The sequence below is a fragment of the Hippopotamus amphibius genome, chromosome 13, assembly GCF_030028045.1.
Source record: "Hippopotamus amphibius kiboko isolate mHipAmp2 chromosome 13, mHipAmp2.hap2, whole genome shotgun sequence".
In the NCBI taxonomy this organism is placed as follows: Eukaryota; Metazoa; Chordata; class Mammalia; order Artiodactyla; family Hippopotamidae; genus Hippopotamus; species Hippopotamus amphibius.
In genome coordinates this window covers 89,447,307-89,469,881 of record NC_080198.1, presented here as the reverse complement: position 1 = coordinate 89,469,881, position 22,575 = coordinate 89,447,307, and the positions used below count along the sequence as shown (strand labels likewise).

At 37.1% G+C, this 22,575-nt stretch overlaps 1 protein-coding gene and 1 long non-coding RNA gene across 2 annotated transcripts in view; one reads left to right on the top strand and one right to left on the bottom strand.

The window, feature by feature from the left end:
- Positions 1-204: 204 nt before the first annotated feature.
- CXXC4 (CXXC finger protein 4) lies at positions 205-21,044 on the bottom strand. The gene is made up of 2 exons (XM_057704364.1): positions 19,974-21,044; positions 205-1,744 (listed from the first exon to the last, which is right to left on the bottom strand). The coding sequence occupies exons 1-2, from the start codon at positions 21,042-21,044 to the stop codon at positions 1,700-1,702; spliced, it is 1,116 nt and encodes a 371-aa protein (XP_057560347.1). The 3' UTR covers positions 205-1,699.
- The window catches only part of LOC130834332 (uncharacterized), a 24,994-nt gene continuing 22,656 nt past the window's right edge, over positions 20,238-22,575 (top strand). Inside the window, exon 1 of the long non-coding RNA XR_009048666.1 lies at positions 20,238-20,290. This is a non-coding gene — a long non-coding RNA (uncharacterized LOC130834332). The remainder of the gene's footprint in view (positions 20,291-22,575) is intronic.

The following is a 22,575-nucleotide window of genomic DNA, read 5'->3' as shown; positions in this document are numbered from 1 at the left end:
TTCTAACCTGGCAAAAATAAAAAAATAGAGAGAAAGAAAGAAAGAAAGAGAGAGAGAGAAAGAAAGAAAAAGAAAGAAAGAGAAAGAAAGAAAGAAAGAGAGAGAGAGAGAGAGAAAGAAAGAGAAAGAAAGAAAGAAAAGAAAGAAAGAAAGAAAGAAAGAAAGAAAGAAAGAAAGAAAGAAAGAAAGGGAAAGAAAGAAAGAAAAAACTGTTAGGGATCACGCCATCACAAACATCTGTCCTAATGGGACAGGCTTAAGAACCCTGACTGCCAAAAGAAAAACAAACACTATAGGAAAAACTAGCACAGGTCCTATGAAGCATTAGCTCCTGTTACTTGGGGGCTGTTTGCATTTATGGGATTCCACAGGCTGTGGCCCTGCCTTCTCAGGAATGAAAACATCCAGGGACAAGAATGGAATGGGAGCAATGGAACATTCCACTGAGGGCCTAGGGGAAGGCCACTGCTCCAACTGGGAGGCTGTGAGAAAGGAAGATAAAAAGAGATTTAAAAGCCTCACTTTCATGAATGTGTTTCACTGAACTTAAAAATGTACCTAGCCATGCCTCTATGCAGGAGGCCTTTATGTATTTAAATTTTAAAACAAAACTGCTCTTTTAACATCATACATGGAATTTAAACATTTGGATACTTTTTACTGTGTGTATTTTTTGTAACAACAACAACAACAAAAGCAAAAAATAGACAAACCAAAAAATACATACAGCCCATGTGAGGCTGGGGAAAAAAAAGTCAGTCATGAATTTCTCCCCTAAGATATGATAGTTTATCCTGTATCCTAGAAAACATTGTTTAAAGGAAAAAAATCATTCAAACGATTCTGCATGTCCCAGCTACTCCGAGTACTCCGCCTTACAGTGCCACCTGAGACAAGTCAACTACACTAAGGATTTGGGAGGTATACCCTTCTGTACAGCTCATTTGTAAGCAATGCAAGTGCATAACCACTACTCTAATATAGTGCTCAAAAGATTAATTGAAACTTTCCTAACATCTTCCCCTCTTAGAACAATACAACTGCAGGTAATCGCTTGGATGCATCATCATCTTTTAGTCTCATACAACTCGGCATCGAGTCTCTACGGAAAGACGCATGGCAAAACGTGCCACTGCTGTCACTGCTCCTAGAAACAACTGGCAAAAAATATTTAAAGCTAAAATTTATTGCTCCAGATTTAACTCGCAGAACCAGAGTGTTGTGTACAAACTGTTAATCTCCATAGATGCTCAGACATGATTGTCTCCTTGTGTCTAAACACACAAAATACAAGCTGCTATCTGTACAGTTTACAGTACTGAAACACATATTTGAAAATGAAGTATAGATATGTACTTTGCAAAGATACATGATTTTACAGCAGGGGATTACCCAAACTTATTTTTTACAGCCACTTTCAAAATAGACAACAACTTCACTAGGATAGCTAAATTACATCAAAGAAAGAATCAGGGTATTGAAAGTAAATAGACTGGCCAATTCCCCAAGCTCCCAGATTATTTTTATGTGTCGTTTTTCTTTTCTTTTGCTTTTTTTTTTTTTTTGAAGAAACCCCTATACATAAAATGAAAATAATATCTGGATATTTTCTTCAGTGGTGGACTAAGCAGTTTCTTAAAACAAGACATTAGTTTGCCCTTCACTTCCAAATGCCTTGAAAATAAGATATACTACTGCTTTAAAAGAACCATCGGAATGCTTCAGCGCTGGGAACAGGTGTTCTCTATAAAAAAAGAGCAAGAAAACAAGTTAAGCTTTCTTTCTATGCCAAAAGAAAATTAGATTTTTCTCCTTTACACTTCAGTAATATTTTTAGTCAGCAATACACAACATAATGACTTGTATATTTCAACATTTAATAAAAACAAATGTTTAATCTTAGAATATTGCAAAAATTAGACTATTGAATTCAATGATAATTTACTAAATATAATGATTAAAACACATTGGTCTAAGAAATATAGGAAACACAGCCTAGCATTTGGATGGTAAGCAGAAGGAAGGGGAAGGTTCAAACTATTAGCCAATAGTAGCAAGACCAGTCAGCAAATGTACTTGAAATCTGGCTCTGCTACATACATACGCAGCCTATGTAAGGCTGATGTTTAGAACTCAGTGAAGAAATTTCTTTACTCTGGAGAGTTCTTTGACGACAGGACAACAAAAAATATAACATCAACAGTACCTCTATATAAACAACTACTAACGCTAAATATTCCTACATATAATTGAACGAGAACTATGCTGACAAAATATACTACTATGTTAAGATGTCTGCATTTGCAGCAAACTAATGTCACATACATGAAACAAACTTATAACTCACCAGTGATACTCCATGGAGTATAACTATCCTTTTGCACCAGAAAAATACTATAGTTTTCCAAAGGGGTAAGAAGCTGGCCCTAAACGTATGCGCAATCCTTTTAATAAGAAGCTTACAGTTACTGTGGGGCTTTTGTTGGATAAACAGTAATTAAGCCATCACATTTTCCTTTTTATATTAACATTACAGTAATTCATCACGCCATACCATACTCTTCTTTATTAAAACAGAATCACATGAGTACATATTGGTGGTACATGAGGAACAACAAGCTGAGTCAATTTTCCTATGGGGCAAAAAAAAAAGTTGCTTTGCTTCCTTAGACCTTCTAACAAGTCTGTGTAGCCTATAAGACAGCTGCTAAAGATTAATAAGCATATAAGTTGGTATGCTGAACATTACCAACATATCGAGTAGGTATAAAAGAACGCGCGCGCGCGCACACACACACACACACACATACACACCCCTTGTAAACACATCTTAGGACCGTGTTAACAGCACTTGAATTTTCAGAAAATACACGAAAAATTCTACTACAAACACTCTTTAATTATTGAGGTTAGCTTTTATTTACTTTCTCCTATATAACTTATTTGGTTGACACAGTCCTACTATAGCAATGTCATCTAAAAATATAACTGTATTAATTGAGATGTCAAATGAAATTTAAATGAATACAATAATCGTTTTGGCTATCGGCACTAGAAAGACTTTTAAAAAACTGTCCTCATAGTCAACACAATATATTTCATAATGAATGTGTTAAGAACAAACTAATGCTATCTAATTCAAGCTTGCGTATAGGTATACAAAAAAATATTTAACTTGTGAGGTATTTTCTAGAATCACAAACAAAACGGTGCATCATTCCCATAAAAATAGTACTTATTAATATTGTACTCTTTACTCCTCATGGTTTAATCTGTCTTCCTCTCCAGTTTACTACGTGTAACTGGAGCCCCATCATTTGACTTGGTTGGTGAGAGAAACCCCTTCACTACTTAACTTTTAAATGATATATGTAGTTATATATGTTCATCACACTTATTTAATCATTATTAAAGGTACTGCATGAAATAATTAGAAAACATAATATATTCATTCATCCTAATAGTCATGCTTTACACACACACATATATAAGCAGTAAATGAAAACTTAGTTTACACCAGATGCTAACTTGCTGTCTGATGCCAACTTAGAATAAATTTTATATAAGTATGCATACTTATATAAATGCAGTCATTTTTAACAAGATAAGTTAGATCCAAGCGTATCCATGCATTGCAGAATCACATATGAAAAATAAACATGTGCATATATATTCATATATATTCACATTTATGTGTATAGTATATGACATAGAGATGCCAACTTCCTCTCAGATGCCAACTGGAAACAAGACTGTAAGTATATACTTATATATCTTGTATCCTGATAAACATATATGTTTATGAAGATAAACAGAAGAAATATATGGAGCACATTTTTTAAATGAGATGAACTCCTTATGTCTTCGTTTCATTTTTAAATCTCTCTTCCAACTCTTGGCTCTTCCTGTACCCCTTTCCACCACTCAATTTTATTTGCAATATTTAGAAAAAGCAAGCTTTATAAATCGCCACCTGAGATCAAAGGTCATTGTTGTGAGGAAAAAGATAATAATTTCTCAATGCTTGTTAGCCCTAAAAATTAATTAGAAAATGCAAATAAGAGAAAAGCAGAGAGCTAGTTTTCTTTACTATCATGACCTGTCACAAAATTGCACTGTGATGTGTACATATTAGTATGTATACAATTCTGAACCAGTACGTATCTCCAAAAATAAAAACACAAATAATCCATTGCTATAGGGACAAGGAGAAGGTAAGCAGGGATGCACATTTTACAAATCATTTCTCCCTTATATTAAGATATTTGAGATTGAACCCTAAAATGATTAGTTGGGAAATCACCTAAAACGTGTGAGAAAATTTAGGAAAACCACGGGTGCCTTAATTGAAACAAATCTTTAAGGCATTCACCAGAAACTTGAAGTAAGGATTCTCTAAGGTTTAGTTCAGGGTTAAAAAAAGTAACAAAACTCTTCAGTGTCCCACAGGCCACACAAAACAGATGTACATCCCACCTCCTGCCCAGTTTTCACTGGGCTCACTGGAAATTTCCTTAAGGCCTGGACTGAGTCTTCTCAGCCAGAATGGGGGTAGCAACACTGTTTTCATATATAAAATACTGGGTTAAATTATGGGTTCTGATGAAGTCTGTCCTAATTTGGGGACATTTCTTTTCTAAGAAGGTCATCTGTGTAAGAGGACTTCTATTTTAAAAGGTTGGGGGGCTCAGCACACCAGTGGGGGGGATTAAGCACCCTGACCAGCTACTTTCGGGTTATGTAAATTCAAGAGTCCCAGCTGGGGAATCACACTCTTGATGAGATTACAGTGACTTTCTGGATCTCAGTGATGCTTGCAGGAAATCGTTATCCTGAGTGACAGGGAAGCCAGATTCCCCAGGAAGAGAAGGGGGTGGGGAGGTAAAGAATAGCATTGAGTTGATCAGCATTGTTTAAGGCACCCGTCACTGCTCACGCAGGTGCAAACACTGACAAACAGCAGCCGTGCTCCCAGGAGGCATGGGGAGGAACCTGCAGCCCCCAGTTCTCCTTCCAGTTCCGCTGTAAAGCATGGAGTTCCAGGGAATTCATCCCTACATGAGCCAGACCCAGACAACCTTCAAATTTAAAGCAATGCCTTCTGTTTTCCTCCTAAATAACTTTAAAAAGAAAATTATTCAATAAAATAATTATGTAATCCAAGCCTAAGTACATTTCGCATTTACTTCTTTAAAAAAAATGAACACAAAAATTATCTGGGCTTCCCTGAGTGGCATAGTGGCTAAGAATCTGCCTGCCAATGCAGGGGACATGGATTCGAGCCCCGGTCCAGGAAGATCCCACATGCCTCGGAGCAACTAAGCCCGGGCGTCACAACTACTGAGCCTGTGCTTTATTGCCCATGAGCCACCACTATGGAGCCCACGTGCCACAACTATTGAAGCCCGAGTGCCTAGAGTTCGTGCTCGGCAGCAAAAGAAGCCACCGCACTGAGAAGCCCGTGCACCACAACACAGAGTAGCCCCCACTCACTGCAACTACAGAAGGCCAGTGCACAGCAACAAAGACCCAACGCAGCCAATTTAAAAAATTATCAATATGTCTTGGGCAGAAATGTATTTCAGCTTGATTTTCATTAAACCAGCAATGAAGAAATAATTAAATGACCTAACATCAATAAGCATCCCAAAAGCTGCTAACCTTAAGAATATTGAGCATAACTTTCCCTTTTGGTGCTTCGTAGGCAGTCACGTGAACTGTGGTATCTCTAGGTCGGGCACTCATCTACATACTCTCGTATGTAGATATGTCAAGTCTAATAAAAAAAAAAAACTCATCTCCTAAAAGCTGAAATTGGGTATCTATACCTTCCTGCATATGAATTTATATGGGATTGGCTATTCACATCTAGCTAGATACAATATGTAAAATGTTGCAGTAGTCAGGAGACCAAACTAAACTAATAACTTTTAATAAAGCTAGACATGAGTTTTAAAGAGCAAATAAAAGACAACTTGATGCTGAAATTTACTTCAGAATGTATAAAAGTTATAAATTGAGATAATTAAGACATTAGCAAATTCTGTAACTAAGGTTAAATATATCTTTCCAATATTTATTCATGTAATTTCTAATCCAAAAGTCTCAGTGATTCACCTAGGCCTTCAGAATTCTACTGTGAAACAGAATGGCTCTAATACAATACTTCCCAAGCTGAAGTCAGTATTTTGGGGTACCATTACTCAGATTAATCAAAAAATAATTTCCTTTTTCCCCTTTTATTATGAATGAAACATAAACATCCAATCATTTTCTGATCTGCGTATAATGATGGGAAGTGTGCTTTTTCCAACCAAAAGCAAAGCAATTTTAAACTGTAGGTAGCCAATACAGCTTCTTGTAAACTCTTTTGAAATAACACATAATAGACTTCAAATATAAACTCTTTTGTTTTCACTGTGAGAAGCTCCACTATAAGTTTCTTAGACTTCTGAGCACCTAAGTCCTTGAAATTGGAACCTGTCACTGCATTTGATTTACCTCTTTGCACTAGAACTTGAAAACCTTAATGAATCACTGAAATTTAGCAACAGGAAGTACATAAATAAATATGACAAAAAAAGAATAGCAGGAATCATTGTTTGCCTTTAAATATTTGATTATATTTTGTTTTGGCTTCATATGAAACTTTCAAACTTTGGAGTATTGTGAATGAACAAAAGGAAAAAGATTCCTGATGGTAAAAAACCCCCCCAAAACTACTTTTTTCTGATTTGATTCACAAAGAATGCTAAAATATCAAGTTACATAGGTTTTTAATTTTTGTACCAACAAAATTTCAAAATGTAATTGGAAAAATGGAAAATCGTATTATATATGCTGTACAATACTTTGAATGTGAAAACACATACACATGCACATTATTCCAACTTTGGATGATTAGTAACTGTGGTCTAAAATTATACCTAGCAAATGTTAGAGACTCCCCAAAATGTTTTAGGCAAAAATATCTTTCTACATCTTATTTATAAATAGTATATTTTAAAAATCATAATCCAATAACTACAGCAGAATTATTAGCAAGCACAGGTATAGCACAGGTCTGTAAGTTTGAGGGAGCAATTAATTTATGATAAATGATAAGCTCACAGTCCAATAATTTACTGCTATTATAATAAAAAACAACTTTATATTTTAACAATAATACCAATATTTTAAAATTGGTATTATTTTAAAGTTTATACTTTAAAATATAATTTCCAAATTATGTTATATGGATTAATGTAAGTATATACTATTTCCACTTTTTAAAGTACACCCTAACTTACTTTCTCTTTCTGTCCTATTGTAATATATATGCATCATATATGTGATATCTACCAGGTTAATTTTTCTCGTAATTCAGATTCATTCATCATATAACTGTACAAGTCTTTGGTTTACTCACACCTTATTTTGGCCATGATCCAGATGTAAACTAAAAACACCTATCAAATACCACTAAGGGGAATATTAGACCCTCTTTAAAAGGGAGAAAGCACCAAATAAGTAACTGCATAACTTTTATGACTCAGATTTTTAGAGGTCTTAAATATGATTATAAGGAGCATTCCACATTCTTGGTTTCCAAATTGATGTTTGTGGCCAGGATTTCTCTGATTAATGGTGGAACCAGAGACACCTTTTTCATTAGTATTGATCCTCTGTGGGCTATTGCTCCTGCTACCACTTCTGCCTTGCAAATATGAGGGCTTTTCCCCTTCCCCCCCTCCTACGAGAACACCACGGCCTAGCCGTCACCACTGTGATGGCATGACTTTAACTTAGCTAACTTTTGTAAGTGGAAAGATGAGATTATACATTACGTTGTAAAGGTGCTAAATTAAGTCAACATGGTGGTAGAACCAGGAAGGAAAACAACTGTCCAAAGGTGGGTGTTTGCATGGGGAAGGAGTGGGTTGGTAGGAAGGAAAGTAACAGTTTGACACCGTGATTCACACTGGCCCAGAAGTGGCCAAAAAAGGCACCCACTTTGGGCCCTAGTATCTAATGCAACTATTTTATTTAGGCAAGTGTCTTGATTAATGCTGTATAGAATTGTATTTCAAGTACTTTTGGTAAAAATACTTCAAACCACATCCTTCGAATAAGTAAATTTATTGTATTACACATGGGTAGTTTAGTGATTAAAATATTCTTGGATTTATAAAAATAAACTATAATAGAATGGTACCAGGATAAGCAGGAAGAGGAAAAATTTTCAATGATTCCTAAATTTAAAAGATGTTTTTGAAAAATTATTTTATATAGTATTTTTAACCTATGTGTAAAAGGAAATGTGAAAGGATATTAAAAGCAAAATTGATATTAAAAAAACAAATTAGGTTAATAAAATCAATACTGTCAAGAATGATTAAAATATTTAATTTTATTTATATATATTCATATGTTTAAAATCTTTATGAAAAATAAAAATACAAACATTTACAGTTATAACGAATTTGAATATATATACATATATATGAACGTATGAATATATATATATATATATATATTCTATCTTCCCTCAAATTCCTGTTGACTGTGACAATACCTTTAGGTGAGATCATTGCTAATTAGCTACTGAAAAACCACCAGCATACTTTTCATGACCAAGTGTTAGATAATTTTTTTAACTTTTGGTTATTTTTTTAAAGCAGACAGTGAACTGTCTCCTTTTATTGAAGAGAAGAAATATTCACGTAAAATGTGAAGATATGGGAGGTCACTTAAAATATTAAGAGGTGATTTTTAAAACTATGAGAGCCACTATTTGGACAGCCTCTAACTTATATTTAAATAAAGTACAATAGTTACACCTAATCTCTATAAGAAATTCAAATTTTTGGTGCTTCTTTTGATTATTATAGATCTGGGAATTTGAGGAATATTTATTTTTTCTATATCACATAAGAAGTGAAAATAAGTTTAACAGAAAATTTTTCTTGGGCTAAGTTCTATAATATTTTGAATGTAGTCACTGAACTTCATTTGGTTCAGAATCTGCTGTGACAAAAATCCAGCCACTGAGATAGACCCAGCCTAGAAACCAAAGCATGTTTTATGTCCATTAATTAGTTGGAGGAATTTGGAGAAAATTCCAAACATTTCACAGTCATTAGATGTTATCATCAAAATAATGTACTTGGTTAAAACTATACTTCTGAGAATCACACGTTGCTTGGAGTATTTCTTTTTTAAAAAAAGAAACACTTTTTAATAACTGCAATTACCATTACACCAAATGTTTAAACTCACAATCACTCTGACTTCTTGGTTTCTTTGCTTAATTTTCTTATTAAATAATAAAATTAAAAGGTATACAGTCAATAGTTACAATTTAATCAAGTTATTAGATGTTACTTAGCTCTTCAGAAATGTATTTTGGTTAATCTCCCTCGTTGAGAGGACATACACTCTTAAGCATTTTCCATTAACATGGTATCAGCACATCCTGTGCTAGAGTAAGTCCTTAAGAGTCAAATTTCTCCTCAGGAATTTCCATGTACCACTTCTTTTTCCTATGTGTATCATATACTCCATCTTCATGCAAACATAGCCACAATCCCATATTTAACTAACTAGCTGAGTAAATCAATAAGTCTAGCTTTTCTCAGGCATAGGATTTATAAGATGTAGTGACTAATGTTCTTTTTATTACTTTTCTGGAGTCTTTTCTATATGTGCAATTCTGTATTTTCTGGGAAGTTCTCTGTATAACCTCTTAAAAATTACACATATTTTTGAACAGTTAGTTGTTTACAGATGCTGGATGGCCTCTGTCTCCTTAAACACCATCATCAATTTTTAGCATTAGTTTTCCCATTTTGGCATTTCTATGTTTCTAATTGCAGACGTGAGCAAATTACTCTTAAAGAGAAATTACGAGGAAAAAAATCTAGTTAATTTACATGAAACTATTTTTTCCACTATGGCAAATGAAAAGAAAAAATGTTGAGGCGTTCTAGTGAACCTAAACCCAGATTCATGGCATCTTCCAAAGAAAACTGAGGCATTAGCCATTTCTACTAAGTTCTTATTTAAACCAGACTCAAAAAGATGACCTTGAACATGACAATGCTTTCTGCCAACATGCTCATTTCTCTTTAATCTGCAACACTACAGTCTGCCTGGCCTCCCTCCCTCCCTCCCTTCTTTTCTTCCTTCCTTTACTTCTTTCTTTCAATATAGCTCTTTCTCTTATTCAGGTCATACAAGGGTTTCCAGTAGTCTGTAAAATATGCTTGAAATAATAAGTCATACTGTAGATTCTCAGTATGTTCAAATATTCAGGGCAAGTATTCCTTTTTCTTTTCTTATTCCTTGAAAAATTCTGGAATACTAATAGAAAACTTAGTACTACACCACAAAATCACATGAGGTAGCCAAGCAGAAATCATAGATAGCAGTATGTGCTTCTTATCTAGATCTCAGAACAACTAAGCCAAGGATGAGGTAAGGAATCCCAAGGCTTTTAAATAGCCATGAGATTGCTTCCAGAGTTTTCTAAAATTACAATTATATCACTTGAAATGTGTCCATTATTTGGACTGAGAATTAAGAATGTAAGAAGGGAGCTAATTATCTTGGATGAAAGATTAAGATGTAGAGTTAAGGAGTAACGGGTATTTTAAGAAGGCAGTTAGGAATAAAGAAAAGTTTGAGTTCCTTAAGCCAAGATGTGTGCGTGTGTGTGTGTGTGTGTGTGTGTGTGTGTGTGTGTGTGTGTGTATCCACAGCTCTTACTACAAATCTTAGAAAATAACATTTCCTACCCAAAGATATGTTGAATTGAATTGAATAGATCAAGGGTTTACCATGTGTGTAGTATACACCATGAATTCATGAACATACCTGATAGGTACAGACCTGCCTAGGAGAAGTAAAGACACACTATTTATAGAAATACATTTACATTTTACTCTCTATCTTGGTAACATTGTTCCATTTACAAACAAATTTCTTTCCTCACTACCAATCTGTTCAATAGTGTTGTTGCTGCCCCTAAACTAGTGTTTTTCAAACTTTTGTGACTGCAACCAACAGTTAGAAATACATTCTACGTAGCAGCCTTTTTATGTGTACATACACAACTGAAACAGAAGTTTAACAATATGTACTCTTGCTACGTGATGCACTCATACATATTCTGCTCCACTCTATTCTATTCTACTGTCTAAAAATCCTGATGATAAGCCAAAACATTGGTTTCATGGACCACTAATGTGTTGTCACCTACAGTTTGCAAAACACAGCTTCATGCCATACAAATAACATATACATGTGAAGAGCATCACATGAGGAAAATCCAAAACCACTCCACTTCATAACGCGTTTAATTCTATGGAGAGCAGTCTTACATAGAAGATCTGACATGTATATCCTTTGGAATTTTAAAGGCTAGTGTTCTCTGTTTCGTTTTTCATTAATGAAAATTAGAGCACACAAAGTATTTAGTGTTTGCACAGGATGCCACATCTCACTTCACATCCATCCACATACAACTGAAAATTTTATCTCTTTCCCTTATTCTCGACTCCATTAAAACCATCCCTGATCTCATTTGATCTATAAACAAGAACATTTCCCGTAGAGAAGTCTTTTCCCAGCACAGTCATTTTTCTGCCACTGATCCACCGTCACTCATAATCATCATTTCCACACAATTAAATTTACGTGGTCTATTATTCTTTTAAAAATTTATTTCATTTCTTTTCACTCTGTAAAGTTTTAGAAAAAATACATCTTCTCTGTAATTTGCCAGATTTGCTGAAATACACAGCAGTGCCCATGACTCTTCCTGATCTATAAACATTTATCCCTTTCTTCTCTCATCCTACTTGATCTCTATCCTTTTGATATTATCCATCATCCAGAGGGTTTTTTTTTAAGTCCTTGAGCAAGAAACAGTGCTTTCAGCACAGTCTCCCCCATAGCTTGACACTTTTCTTCACTTGCTCCAGAATGGCCTCTGAAATACGAACTTAGATGAAGATGACACCCAAATGGAATCCCATTTTCCACCCATCTTGGAAATATTATTTTAGTTATACTCTGGAATTATTCTACCAAATGTTTCAAAGGCATAAGTAAATATTAAAACATCAGCTAAAACACAATCTGTTTTTCCTTGTCTCTAATTCAGCTGCCACTCCACTGAACTTGAGACCCAGCTCTGACTTCCTAACCAAATGTATTGACTCAAGTCATGAAAATATTATTTCCTCCCTTTATATTCAATAGTTTCCATTCTCTGCAAAACTTCTATAACTGCTGAAGCAAAGCAGACATCCATATCCTGTCACGACTAAACTCCTAGACACTGCATTGCACTCTGGCTTGAATATCCCTTTCTCCTTTGTTTTTAAAGCTTTCTTGGTTGCTTTTCCGAATCTTTTAGGGCTTATCACTATTTTCTCCCAGAAAACCACCAGCTTTTTCTATTATTGCTCACTAACTTTCTTCATTTCATAAATACTCTCTTATTAAAAAGAAAAAAGAGAAAGCGCTGCATAGTCACTTCACTTTTTAATCTCAAAATGTGTATCTACCTGTTTAACTTCCTACACTCACACGTACGTACACACACACACCATCTTCCAAAACAAAAGTAACTTTACAATTTTCCAGTGTTCGTTAAATACGTTCTCCAACCAGAATCTGTGACAAGCATTTAACCATTTCTTACAATAATTTTCTTAAACTCACGAATACACATTTAGAACAATTCTCTGTCTGACCAAATAAAGGAAATAGCCAAACAAAGGTAATGACTTGGTAAAGTGAAACACACACACACACACACACACACACACACACACACAATCTATTAAAAGACACAGAAATGAATGGCAGTGGTGTGCCTTTGGTGAGGAAGGAGGAAGAGCAGAAAATTATTTAAATTGGCTCACCACCCTGACTGATGTCACTAGGTAATCTGTGCAGATTTCCCAGGCTTTGGACAGTGCAGATACAAGAACAAGGGAAACTTGTTTATCAGGTTTCTCTCTTTCAAGTGAGATCAAGCCAGATCTTTGGTGAACTGAATGATTAAAACAAATATTCAGAAAACTCTAAGCCACAAGATATCTACCTGGGCTTTAATTTCTAACAATTATAAGTAACTTGTTGGTGTACTGAATTATCTGTAAATGTAATTGTCTCCTCCTCTACTTTTTACTGATGACTTCACATGAGGAACGAGAAATCACATAGCATCTTTCAGCAGGCAAAGAACATGAACCAATATGCAATATTAAAAGTTGTAATGAAGGCTGATATGATTATGTCCATGTCACAGTTGAGGAAAGAAAGTTTAGAGAAATTATGCTGAATGAACCAATATGCAATATTAAAAGTTGTAATGAAGGCTGATATGATTATGTCCATGTCACAGTTGAGGAAAGAAAGTTTAGAGAAGTTATGCTGATGTAGTCAACATTGTTCAACCGGTAAATTACCTGAAACTAGTGGCTCTTCCCACAACCTGTCACCTAAAGGTGGCCACATGGCCCAAATATAATTTTTAATTGTAAAAGAAATGAAAAGCCAAGAAACTGGTAGTATGTTTTCTAAATATAATTTATACTTGGTTTTATATCAGCCCAAGAAATGCATCTTTAGTAATCGGTTCTTTGAAAGAGCAGTTGTTTGCTTGCCACTGTCTTTTGAGTAGGAAATGTAACGTGAAATAGGCTAAATATCAAAAGAAAAAAGAGAAAAACAAGAATATTTCACAGCTCGCTCTCATACCTGGCTATGGATTCTTATGCTCTGGAAATAAATTAAGAGAAAGCCCTGAAGTTTCACAGAGGAAAAAATATTTCTCATAATGTTTTAGAGTAGAAGTTAACAAGCCTGCTGAGATCCTTTTAGCCCCTGCAGAGCTAAGTCTTCAACATTATTAAATGGCTGTCGCATCTGAAGTATGGTGCAACATAACTCAATAAACAACAGAAAACATATGATGCTGAATGGAGGGAGGCTTTTCGATTACCTTGCAGAATAATTCAATTTCAGGACAGGTGTCTGCATGTGATGGAACAAGATGTGACTGAAGGATAACATCACCTGTGTGCCCCTCCCCCAATATTTTGAAACTACTAAGGATAAAAGCATAAATGCTAGATGGAAAAAGTATGGTAAGAATGAGCAGAAGCACTGCAGCACAAATTAAGGAATAAAATTATTTCATGCACAACATTCCGCAAATGTACACTGATCCCGCCAAAGAAAGTACTATCTTGAAAACAAGTTTGTGTCCAAAAAAACAATGATATTTTCTAGAGTGTGCCACTTTCCAAGCCAAGATCATCTGACATTCTAATTGGTGACTGAAAAATCACACTTAAAAAGATGAAAGATTTTTACCATTATTTGGGGTCCATTTTTGCTTCTTAAAAAATAATCTACAGATAAGAGGAAAACCAAAAGAAAAGTAGTCTTTTCTCTAACTTGCATATTTACATGGGCCTTTCAATAACTCTTGAATGTATCCTATTAAGTAGATATTTTTATATGATAAATGAGCTCATTTTTAATATCTTGTATAATATGAATAAAAAATAAATATAAGAGACAGAAGCACATCCATGCTTGTGAAACTTACTGGATAGCAGGACATTTTGTTACGCTTTTCCAAAGTAAAATTAAAAAGGGAATTGTTTTTTGGTAAAAGTAAACTACATGTTCAATCCGACCAACTGAGATTGAACAGTAAATTCTATGAGCACCAACTACTTCAGAAGAGCTATTTAAAGACACACTTCAACCTATTCCTTGGGAACACTCCAATAGTTTTTTGTTTTGTATTTATATCCAGAAGGAGTATTCTACCAGTGTCTCCACGGTCACCCCAACACAGTTCTTTAGTCTCCAACCTTGTATTCTGGAGTTAATATGCATGAAATGCCCATCTCTTTTTACACACCATTCAGTTTTTAGTCTTAACAGACTATTTTATTAAATTATGCTGTGTTTGTCAATCTGTAAGTCTGAACTGTGCAAAATTCTTAACTATTCACCCAGAAAAACCGTTGACTAGAACTAACCAAAATATGCAGCAATGCTTCAGTAATCAATTCATTAAAAAGTTTAAAAATCAAGTAACTTTTATTTCCTTCATCACTAGATATGCTTTCCATTCATTTAAAATATCCAAATATTTTTATATGATTAAAGTCTAAAGTTGGTTGTTGTTATTGGCTTTTTGATGGTTTATTTTGTTTGATGATGGCTGAACTTCAAACAAATATTCTTATAGGATAATTTACAAATGCTTTTAATTGCTTTTATTTTACTATTCCTAATTGACATCCAAAAGATTGCTTAGAATTTGCATGATGTTTGGATGGGAAGAGGTATGATTTTCATTTAGGAATTATTGTAAAATGTGCAGTTCTTTTAAAAACAACTTTAACTTGTATTAAATCTAGTGATGGAAAGAATCTCACTGGACTTGTATTACACTTTGATGTCTCAGCTACAAATCTATTTTCTGACTTTAGTCAAAGCTGAACTTTTCTGAGCTTTTCTTATTATTATTTATGAAATTCACAATCTTTTCCCTATGTTATTTCCATATTACAGTCTAGTGTTAATCTACTATCATTTTGTTTGAATTTATTGAAAAGTTTCCTCTTTCCCTTTGATAGTTATATAGTTGCATTTTCAGATTAAAACAAAAATTTATATTTGTAAACAGGCACGTTTTTGATTCTTGAAACTGAAAACTGAAAACCCATTTTTGAATTATGATATAAAATAAACTGTTACATGTCTCAATTTAAGATATGAAACATTTGTATTTTACATATAACTTCTTTTGTCACAAACTTATACAACATGTTCAATTGATGACCGGTTTCACTACTTAACCATACAGATTCTGAGTTTGAGTGACACACCTATTTTATGTGTGGCCTACAAATGAATTTCATGCGGAAGCAGGTGCCACCTTCCTGCACAAATTACAGACAATGCTCTGTCCAGAATTTTACAACTGCCATTTGTGTGGTTGAGACTCTTACAGCTTAACATCATACATAGGAAATGTGTCCTTCCTCCCTTAAAACACTCTTCTAAATCTCGTTATCAAAGGCAGGACAATATCTGGATGTTTTCCACCAGACTCCTTAGGAACTCAACCTAACTTATGGAAAATTATTGGGAGCCTGTACATTCAGCAGATAAATTTTTAAAAGAGAGAAAAGAAAAGAAAAAAAAACGAGATTATCCTTTTTCCTGACTTGCCGGTCTCTGTCTCTTCACTCTAATGTGCCTTTTGCAAGTCCCTCCTCCAGCTCACGGAAAGCCTGGGTGGCAGTGGTGTGTATTGGTGTGTACGGTGCAGCAGAGAGCCAAGAGTGGGGGCAGGGAAATCTCCTGAGGCGCCGCTTACTAATGTAATTCCATAAATCAGCTAATGGGAGAGAAACCAGATCTGTGTGGTCTCTAATGCTGTCCCACAGAGATCAATCATGTCACCTGAACAATGTTCAGGGACTACGAGCCTGGGGTTACCCACGGGACGATTTTCTCCCCTGAGTCATATCAGGTTGAGAGATTTTTAAAAGGTAGATCCTAGTATCAGAAATGTAACTGCTGTGCATATAAAAACTAAAGGATTACTTTTGCATGAGGTTACCTTTGTGTGAGACAAAGGTCTGTCGTATAACATTATCATAATATATAATCACATTTCTTAAAATATCCGGGAACTTAATATTGATCATTTAGGATACAAATTTTTAAGGTAAGTTTTGTCACACGGGGCATACAGCATTTGTAATGATTGCTCTGAATAATCAGTGATAATTTTTTGGTAGAGTAACTGACTAAATGAATAGTGTTACATGCAGCTATACAGTGTGCAATATCACAGAAATGCTAAATTTGCTTAATGTGCATTGTTACCATATGGAATACTATAAAAGGGTGATTTTATAAATATATTTTAAAGGAATTAAGATGCTCTGAACATGAGACTAAGCAGGAAAATGTGGAAATAAATAAAGCAGTTTTAAAAGGAATGCCAGAGGGGAGGCATTAAAAAATGTGGGCAAGAATCCCAACACATCCATGTGAGTCTGTCTTAATTTTAGTTTACTCACCCTGAAAATCTGATTATGCCTCCAGTATTCAGCATGAGAATAAGTCAAAGGCAAGAAGAGCACATGGGGCTTGAAGTGATAAATAAGCATAGTAATGATGACTATAATCCAGATATTAATTCCAGATATTAACTGGTGCTCATAATTTAAAGTCAACAAGTATTAGCTACTGCACTTACACCTGAAATCCACAGGTAATATCCATAATGAATCCCCAAATCACTGCCAGGGAGTCTACCTGACACCTAAAACATCTCCACAGATGACAAGTTACAGAAACCAAATTAGAGAGGGAAGCAGGTCAGCAGGGGGACTTTTCACCACCCCACAACCACTGCTCCAGCTTTGGTTCAGTCATGTAAACTCTGTCACTTTGACACGTGTCCAGCTGGTTTCCTACAACCTAACTGTGTGGTTACACATGTGCTTAAGGCAGTCATGCTGCCTTTGCCTTCTTAAAGTGACCTAGATAGAATCTTAGCCACTTAAAATTAAACAAAACAAAACAAAACAAAAAAAACACTTTTTCTTTTTTTGCCAAATTGCATCCACTAATAATCTTAGCCTTGAACCAAGAACAATTCTCTGGTAGGAAGGGGTATATAGCTAGAAGAGCATCTTCAGAGAGCTCTACAAAGAGAGAAATGTGTTTCCCCTCCCATCCATACCCCACTTTCTGAAGATCAACAGAACTTTTTTGCATGTGAATTTTAAAAAAGAAGAAAAGGTAGTACTATGAAATTTTGTGATCAAAAACCCTAAGGAACTTAAAGATCACAAGTTTGTGAGAAGACTATCAAAAGGAAGAAAAAAACAAAACTTAGTAAATTTGTTTAGACTAATAAATCAGCATAGAAACTTGTGCAGAAAACCTATTGGTTCTCACATTAAACTCGGACAGAGAGGTTACTTACTAAATAAATCAGAATTGTTCCGTGGTTCTATCTACTACATACTCTATATTGGGATGTAGGCAGTGCCTGGGTCTAGGTAAAGATGAAGGCCACTTAGCAACACCAAATCTATAATTCTAGATTCTATACTTCTAGATACTATAGTTCAAGAGGAAAAAAATAAAAGCTATGTAGTGCTTAACAACTGGGCATTAACAGGAGGTTTCAGTATGAACTGAATTTTAATTTCCCATGAGCCTTAGAGACCTAGAGAAGTTATAATAAATTAATCCAGAGAAGATCATTCAAAGCTAAAAACTAATTTTTGCCACCTAAGAAAATACATGGACCTACACCTTTATAGCTGCTATCCTCTTTGCTTAAGCAGAATTGCCACAGGAAATGTAATAAACCACCATGGAGTAAAGTCAAACTTTCACCAGATAGGTTCTCTTATAAAGAGGAGTAAATGCAATACTTTGATGGAATTGATCATAATCAATAATGATATCAATATATGTTGATTTTGAGGGAATTCCGAAGTGCTATTTGCTTTGACTTTTATCAATAAAACTTTTTTAAAAATCTGTATCTTATTTGTGTTCAAACCTGCAAACATCTTTAACTCTTTTCCTTTCTCCTTTTAAAGACCAGTCCTTCTTGGAGAAAACTCCTTTAAGCCATGTTCATAATTTTTTTAAAAGACTGTGCAGGTTTCCCTCTGATGATAACTTGTGAGAACCACTCTCAGCCTACAATCCAGCCCATAGAATATTCCCTATTGCTAAATCTACCACCTATAAATGAACATTTAGCCATCTACTCTGTAAATTACAAGAGGCTAAATATTATTTCCTGTCCATATTTCTGTACTACATGTACCACCAAACCCATTCACGTTTGATTTTCCATTTTTTCCCCTTTTGTTTTGATCAGGTCACCATCTGAAATATCCACCAAACACATCATTCTTTGTATTTAACATAATTAAAAGCCTAATTTAACAAGTTACTTTAGTGATAATCTGTAAATTGTTTTCTGTGTATATAGGAAAAAGAAACTGTTGTTGACCATATAGGGTATCAACCAAAACAGTGCTTGGTGTATAGAGCAATTTTATGACCACAAAGTGGTTACTTTGCTAAATGCAGAACCCCAAATTTATATTTTTTGTAACTGAGTTTTAGGAATCATTCGTTTCTAAACTATGTAAAACAATTCTTAAATAAAATGACCACCATCTGCTACAAATTGTATCTCTATTCTGTCAGCGCTCCTTAAAAACTGCAAGTGGTGTTCAGCTTTCTATACTAGTTCCACTTTCTGAAAAAAAAAAAAAAAAAAAACAAATATGCAGAAAATAAAATGAGAAACAGAAACATTTTGTCACCGTAAGGAGAAAAATTATCCTAGAAGAGGGTAGAAAATTCCCTTTTGAATTAATGCATCACAGTTTCAATGATGACTCTGTGTGTGTGTGTGTTAATGAAAATGTAGTCTTGTGTGCCACAAACTGTGTCCTCACTGTTACAAATGGGCCACTAATAAGTCTCTCTTGCCCAATACAAATATATAGAATGTGATGTGTCCAACCCTTTGGGCAGAGATGCTTTTAAAAATAATGATGGGCGGGGGAGGGGTCTTTTAAACCACCAAGGGAAATTTCTGACCATACTGAATGTGAAACTTCTGATTTTTCAAACCAATTACATTAGTTTTCCTCCCAGAGCTGAAAAGGAAGGGCGCCCTCCCCATCTGGAGGGCGGTTCCAGGCGAAGTGCAGCTGAGGAGGGTGGCGGAGAGGCCATGACCTCCGCAAACCAGCTACGACTGTATCTCACAACCTGAATGAAGCTTCAGGAAAGGGGTACTGCATCTTGAAGCCAGACAAGAAGCCCTGAAGGGGAGAAGAGAGGGGAGTGAGGAGGGAGGGGGGAAGACTGGGAAACAAGAAATCATCTCCTCTGACCTCTAGCGAAGTGCCAGGTTTTTTCTTTAGCTCTTCACATTTTCTAAATTTGCAGATCTGGTGTCCCGTTTTGCGGTTCCTGCAACTGCTGCAGACGCCACAGTTGATGAGCCTCTTGCAGGGCACGCAGACCCCACACCTTTTCCTCTTCTTCTTGGCCGGGTTGGCTCCGCCAGCTCCCCCAGAGGAGGACGAGGAGGAGGAGGAATGATTCTGCGGGCAGTCTGCCAGATTGGCAATTTGAAACGCACTGTCTGTGACGGCTGCTGAGGCTGCTGCGGGGGAGTGAAGGGCTGTCATGACGATGACCCCTGGAGGTAATGAGATGCCCCCTAAAGCCGGGATAGCGGAAAAAGTCCCCACGCGCTCGGGGAGATTCATTATCTCTGCTTCAGCAGCGCCGCATTTGAGCTTGTTCATGCATTCCCCCGCCAAAGGTCTGCAGTGTTCGGGGGATAAGGTGGAGAGGAAATTAGTATTTGCCATTTGCAACGACGGCTCTGGCGGGCAGCCAGCTTTCCCCAGCCTCTGGGAGTCGTTTCGGTGGTGCATGCTGGTCCTGCTGCCGCCGCCGCCGCCGCCGCCACCGCCACCGCCGCCGCCACCACCGCCGCCGCCGCCGGCGGGGAGGATCGCCGAGGAGGAGGCGGAGGAGGAGGCGGCGGCGGAGGAGGATTTCCTGCCGCCCCCGCCGCCCCCGCCGCCGCCGCCGCCGCCGCCCCCACCGCCCCCGCCGCCGCCGCCCCCGCCGCTGCCCCAGAGCATGGCGGTGGCGGCGGCGGCGGTGGCCGCGTTGTCGCAGTTCCAGGGGGACATGCCGATGCGCGCGGCGGCCGCGGCGGCGGCGGCGCTGCTGGGGAAGATGGGGGTGGTGATGCGCGCGATCTTGGCCGCCTGCGGGAAGGCGCCCCCGTTGGTCTTGTAGAAGGAGGTGGCAAAGGAGCGGTAGCGCTCCATCTCCGAGTTGTAATCCACAAGGCTGTTCAGGGCCCCCTCGGGCAGGTGGCTTTCCTTGGGCAAGCCCGGGGCCTCCGGGCTCGGCCCGGGCTCCACGCAGACATTGGTGTTCATGGTGCAGGGGGGGAAGAAGGGGTGCAGGGTGGACGTGGGGACCGTCTGGTCCGACACCTGGGTGGGAAAGGGGGGGAGGTGGGGGGGAGGGAAGGGGGTGATGGTGGTGTCGGGGTGGGGGCCGGGGCGGGAGGGGAAAGTGGGTCCGGGTGGGGAGAGCAAGGTGAGGGCTGTTTTATTCCTCTCTGGGGCGCATTTCCACAGACGGTGAATTTCCAGGCAGCGTCTTCTTTTGCATTATCCTCCAACTGTGACAACTAAAATAAAGAAAGTCATTCCAACGAGCTGCACGAGGAAAAAGATGAAAAATAAACAGCCTCCCTCACTGCCCCGCCGCAGACACTGAAAGCTCCCACATTCTTCGTCAGGTCGTTTGCATAACAATCATCAAGACGTGACCCCCCCCCCCATTCCCATCCTTCCCCCACGCTCCCAACCCCGCTCCCTCCCTCCCCACAGCACACCACGGCTCCTCCCCCCTATTCTTATAACCCTCCTGAGAAAATGTATTAATAGCCAGGATACCCAGGGAAGGAGGAAAGACGGGGGTGACAAATGCCGAGGGAAAAGGGCAATTGGAGTGCTAAAGACATGCAAATCAGGGCTGGGAGGGCGATACTACCTATAAGCAGAGGGCATTTAAACATTATGAAATGTGTGAACAAGGGCTGCCTGGACATGCAAATGCTCTAAAGTAGAAAACAGCTATGGCCCTATGAGGAAAATGAACAGGAAATTAGCAAATGAAGTACTGAGAAAGTCTACAATACATCCGAGTACAAACTGTAAGCAAACACAATACAACTGAGAGCTAAGAGACTGCCCACATACAATCCCAACTAAAGAGGCACGGAAAAAAGAACTACCAGCTGCCACAGTGTCCTTCTGTGTCTGCGGTCATTAGTTTGAATCCCAGCACAGCTGGCTCTGTTAGGGTCTTAATTCAATGGACCAAGGACAGGTCTCAATTGTACAAGCCATTTGGTGGTGGGGCTTGGAGGGGGTAAGAGGGTGGTGTTCTACTTGTTTAAAAGAAAGAAAAGAAAGATGGACTCGATTTTTAAAAAATCTTAAATAATACAAACAATGTCATAGGTTTTAAACCAAGTGCCTGCAGTCTCTGTAAGAATATTCCCAATAATTCCTAATGGAGACTCCGGTCTATTCCCAAGACAAGAGGAAAGCCTGGACTTTCTGAGGATCTCTCACAGTCACTGATTTTTACATTGAGTAAAAGTAGGGGGGATCATTTAAGGTGTTCCATGAAGAAATAATCATTCAAATGATTTTTTTTCTTTTTGTCTGTTTAAGAGGAAAGTTTAGTGTTAACTGGGTATTTGCATTCATCTCTTTGCCTACAGGCCATTATTATGTTTAGGAAGAGGTATTTTAGTTGTTTATTACAGGGGGAGAGGTACATCACAGCCTTTTAAGAAGTAAAGCAAAAACATGAAGTGTATATTAACCTAAAAAAAACAGTTTCTTTGTTTCCAGATTTTTTGGGGGGTGCCAGAATATCTTTTTGTGACAT

Coding starts and splice junctions, on each gene's coding strand:
- CXXC4 (XM_057704364.1), bottom strand. CDS start 21,044: ATGAACACCAATGTCTGCGTGGAGCCCGGGCCGAGCCCGGAGGCCCCG. Junction 1,745..19,973: donor AACCTGGCACTTCGCTAGAG/GTCAGAGGAGAT, acceptor CTTTTTTTATAG/AGAACACCTGTTCCCAGCGC.